The sequence below is a fragment of the Halyomorpha halys genome, unplaced genomic scaffold (genome assembly GCF_000696795.3).
Source record: "Halyomorpha halys isolate HHAL.00 unplaced genomic scaffold, Hhal_1.1 Scaffold350.1, whole genome shotgun sequence".
NCBI lineage: Eukaryota > Metazoa > Arthropoda > Insecta > Hemiptera > Pentatomidae > Halyomorpha > Halyomorpha halys.
Window position 1 is genome coordinate 712,149 of NW_027107986.1, and position 5,172 is coordinate 717,320.

Sequence of the window (5,172 nt, forward strand, 5' to 3'; positions counted from 1 at the left end):
AAATTCATAAGGAAATTTAATTACATTAAATTCATAAGGAAATTTAATTACATTAAATTCATAAGGAAATTTAATTACATTAAATTCATAAGGAAATTAAATTTACATTAAATTCATAAGAGAATGTTTAGGCTGAATAGCTTTCATAAAAATGGTAGACAACCTAAAATATTAATCCCTTCTTTTTCACATTTATCCTACCACCCCTCCCCCTCCTCCTTGAATATTGTGAGAATTAAAGGCTATGTATGCATTTACCCAAATAAATCAAATCAGAGAACGATCAACGTAATTCCGAAATCTCTTATCATTATATAGTCCACATTAAATGATCTAGATTATAGAGGGTTTATGATAAATAAAACTGCAATAATTGGCCTGGAAATTAGGGCTGAATTTTCGGGGCGTAAATACCCTAGCCCAACCTATTAAAAGTTGGATAAATGTGACAAAAAACTAACACCAAAAAATAATGTGTTGGTAATCACTCTCATAATACGAGTAATATTGAAAGTGTTGACGTATATTATAATATGTAGAAAATTAAATCTTACATTTCCCTATCGTTTTTGGTTTTACTAACCGAAGTGTTACTAATATAAAGTAAACACGTTATAAATAATAAGAATGACAACAATATTTTCTTAAATAAAATATTATTCAAAATATTGTATCCCGAAAAAGATGGAAAACCGTTTGGAGGTGCCTTTATTTGTTAATATTTGATTCTAAGATTGTTATTCTTAAATCATATGAATTTGTATGACCAACAAGCGAGTTTTCTCAAGTATCTTCTGACCTTACTGTGTCGTGTCCTCCTTTAGCCACCTTGCGGTTGGAGTGTGATGTTAACCGCTTGCTGTTCCCTGTTAATTCTGAGGTTAAGTAACTATGATACATCTTTTATGGTACATCATAATAATAAATATAAAAATAGTGTTGTTTTATTATGTAAATCGTTTTTGATAATGTACCTTTGGGTTCGGATTTAAACGTTTGCATATTATTTATAACGTGGTGCAATTTTTTCAAGACTCAGAACCACTCATTCACCGTTGAACGCTTCCTATTTTTCAAGATTTATTCATTAGCAGATATACAGCAGACAGTATATTATCTATTTAAATTAAATATACTTGCAATAAAATAAAACACCAATTTTATTCGTGACCGTTGCAGTTCATACTTTCAGGATCATTATATTTTGGTCACTAGAGATATAAATATTTTATTGTCATAAAAATTATTTTAAAAGTTTAAAATATATAAGTCCAATTTTGAATTTTTAATAAAAATACTACTAAATCCATTAACTTATTCTATTGTGTTTTCTGAACATTTGAGTGCAAAAATGATTGTGATATGATAAAAATTGCCGAAGTTATGACATTTTTACTTGAACTATGTCACTAACGTTACATTTTTCGGAAATAAAAAAAATTGTATTCATACATTTTTGAAAACGGATATCTCAAAAAATATTTAAGATCATAATATAATATTACATTGTTAATAAGGATGCCAAATGGAACGAATAAAATAAAAATCATACAAATCTGATTACATGGTTTTCATGGCCTGGATGATATGATATTGGTTAATTATCCATCACAGAATGGATATTTTTATGTTATATCTTATATATGTATATAGTATTTTTTTTTTTATTTCTATATCTTATATTTCTACCTAATATCTTAATAGTTGTATAGATTCTAACATTGAATTTGTATGCTTATTTATAGTTCCTTGGAATGTTATATTGAGTACTTATATGTGTTTATGCTTGCATAGATGCTATTAGTTCCATACGGGGCAGTTTATGCTACATTATGATTCAGAACAATGAATTAGAAGATTGTCGTATTTTTTTTTTTTTTTTGTAATAACTAATTAATGTAGATAAATAATAAACGAGTTAAAACCTTCCTTTTGCTTTGCTGTTTTGAAGATCAAATGCTGTCACCACTTTTACCTAAAAGAAAATACGGCTAGTAATAGTTTACAAGACCCAAAAAAGGTTTATTTCACAGATATTAGGATTCCTGTGCGCTCTTTATCCTCTTCGTTTTTTCTAGCAGTTCTTAACTTAAGTTTTATTTTATATTTATGTAATCTGTTTTTGTTTTGACATTTCTTCTTAATTGATTATCTGACTAGTTTTGTACATTATAAATCTCTGGTATTTTTTCAGTTCATGAAGTACAGTAGTGCACTGTGTTGCTTATTGGGAATCTATCGGGAGAAAAGCCTGGAACGCATGTTATTGATAATAAAATATTTTTATTTCATACAGACTAATCTTTAATTGTTTAAAAAGATCATTGAGTGATTTCTGAACCATTTCCAATCCGAAAACCTAAAATCTTTTTATTCCTTTGATAATTTAAAAAATAAAACATGAAACAACTATTATGACAAGTATCATTTTGATCAAATTCCTCAATTTTTTCTTCAATACTCAGAATATTCGTATCTGGCATTATAAGGCAATTCAGAACACTATCGCTTAGCGACCTGCCGTTTTAGGTTGTTGATCTGTAGAATCTAATTAGAGAGGTCCAGAGAAAATTATTGCATTGTTAATAATATCGGTTTAGTATTGGCAACTGGTGGAGGGAACTAGTCTGACAATTGGGCCTAGTGGTCTTTTTACCAACCCTTGGTTGCTACATTCAAGTACTTTTCTTGATTTTCTTTGCTTTCTTGCACATTTTTCGTGAGATGTACAACAGCTTATTGATAATTCTTGATCAATGTACATAAATGCGATACGCTGTCATGTGACATATCCTCAATTGTATGTTTCAATAATACCATCTAACCAGACTTTATTTCCAGTATAATCTTATCAGAATCTTATATTATATAGCTGAAAACGATTTATTTTTTAAGCTTATAAAAAATGTTTAGAAAATTCTATTTTTTTTTCTCTTAGGGCTTTGACAGTATGTCCACAGACTAAACTTTCTTTTGTATACTCAATAGAGTACATTTTTTTTTCCAAGGAAATTGTTAAAACGATAGACTCTTTCCTTCAATATCTCCATGGGACGGACATTGGTCCCTAAATCACTAATTTTCCCCCTGAAGCACAATATTTATTGTTTTCGAACGGCGACATACGGTAGATTAAATTTCACATGTTTACTAATTGGGCTAAAAGAATCAAAATTTAGATCTCTCGTTGGTGTACGTCAAAAGTTAGACTAAAAAGTAGCACAGTTTGCGTTTAGTTTAACGATATTCATTGACATTGATTTTTAGTGCTTGAAATTGGGTAAAAATAGTATCAGTAATTGCTCTTTTATTGCATTCCTTCGTGGAATAGAAAAAAATAACTAAAACTTCCTTATACTGTTCATTGCTAAGGGAATGAACGAACTAACTTATCTCTGAAACAGTTGAAGATGTATTAGTTTTCATTTTTTTTATTACCCCCTTCCAGGTCATTTCTGACATACGGGGGGGTCCATAGTAGGCGGGTCAAGTTTTCATTGCGTAAGACCGCCACGAAATAAAAGTCGAACCCCCAGGCCAGACTCGAACCGGCACCTCTACAACTAGATCATTAACACTCTACTGATGGTATAAATACCTCCCCCATCATAATCTCAATCTTCATTTTTGAATTTTTGTCACGCTAGATTCAAAATCGACTGCACATTGCGGTAGTTGGAGGAAGATTACGACGGTGCAAATTTGTGTGGACTTATTGTTAGAACTGTTATTGTTTACCTTTTCTGATGTTTTGGGGTAAGGTGAAAGGTTTAAAGAGGTAAATGCAATATATAAGTTCACCGTAACGCTGGTGGACCCTCTTTGTAGCAAGTCAGGAGTGTGGGTCCTCCTCTCATGGTTCAATTTCTGGCTCAGTGATCCCCATAGACTTCTTCGCGTTTGGAATTGAGGAAGTAAAGCGACTTCCTTGTCGCTGCAATGGTCGGTTCAAATCCGGCCTGAAGGGTCGACTTTTATTTCTGTGGTGTTCTCACGAGATGAAAACTTGACCCCCCACATAAATTTAATAAATTTGTCACATACATCAATAAAAACATATTTTCATACTCTTCATTATTTTATATGATCCATTTTTGTCCTATGTTAGTCGATTTCTAACATTTTTACCTTTATCCCATTTACAATATAAATTGTCCTTTATGTACAACTGCAAGCACTTGATAATTTTATTTCAAAAAATCTTATTTCCTCTGTTGTTAAGACATTCAAGTCAGAGTTTTACTTATTAAGTGACTTTATCATATCTAAAACATTTGTTTTGTATGAAGTATATACAATTTGTTATTTAAGCTAATTATGATTTTCTTTAAATATACTAACTGTCGTCATTTTGTTTCAGAAATCGAGGATTTTGGTTTCGTTGACGTGTTTTATATTCTGACTTTTACAAGCTATTCTACAAAATGTAAGTATATTTTACATAGATTTATATCAAATAATTATATCTTATACCACATCTTGTTTTTTTTTTATCTACATGTTATTAGTGATTGTGTAGTTTTATCTACATGAAAGTGATTTTATGTTAATGATACTAATTCACATCCGGTGGAGAAATTTTGTGCATGATTTTCAATCATTATCTGTAAATTTCTGGTTCATGCATATTTTAAAAATTAAATTTACATTTTGCTAAATCTTGAAAAATATACAACATTAGATTGTTGCAATATTAGGGCTAAATTTGAATCTCTTTAAATGCACCATACAGTAGATTATAGCCATTATTTTCCTATGAATAGTAGTTTTCATGATATTTACCAAAATAAATTAACAAGTTTTTTTTTTTCCGACTAAAAAAAATATATTTGTCTCTCGGGAATTATTGAACATAAAAAACTCTATTAAACCTCAAATCGAAGCTCGTTAAATGCTCTATTAAGTAGTTTACAATGACATTTGTGCTATTTGCAATACTTTAAGTTTTTGGAATTAACCTAAAAATATACAGTGGCCATTTTAAAAAAATCATACATATCACCGCTAGGAACCCTTGGGGAGTGGTCAACTTTTTACCTATGTATTTTTATGTAAGAATCCGATCTTCTAGGAACTGCTAAAGTATGAGCTGTGTTTACTTTCTTGTTTTTTAACCAAATTTGAAGTATTCGGTAACCTCACTGTAGGAAGCTATCGCTAACCATAACAATA

The 5,172-nt window shown here is 30.1% G+C and overlaps 1 protein-coding gene across 1 annotated transcript in view; it reads left to right on the forward strand.

Annotated features, from left to right (window-relative positions):
- The window catches only part of LOC106681602 (CLN3 lysosomal/endosomal transmembrane protein, battenin), a 140,453-nt gene that overhangs the window by 104,864 nt on the left and 30,417 nt on the right, over positions 1–5,172 (forward strand). Inside the window, exon 6 of the mRNA XM_067046351.1 lies at positions 4,361–4,426. Coding sequence (XP_066902452.1) covers positions 4,425–4,426 — 2 coding nt within the window. The 5' untranslated portion in view covers positions 4,361–4,424. The remainder of the gene's footprint in view (positions 1–4,360; positions 4,427–5,172) is intronic.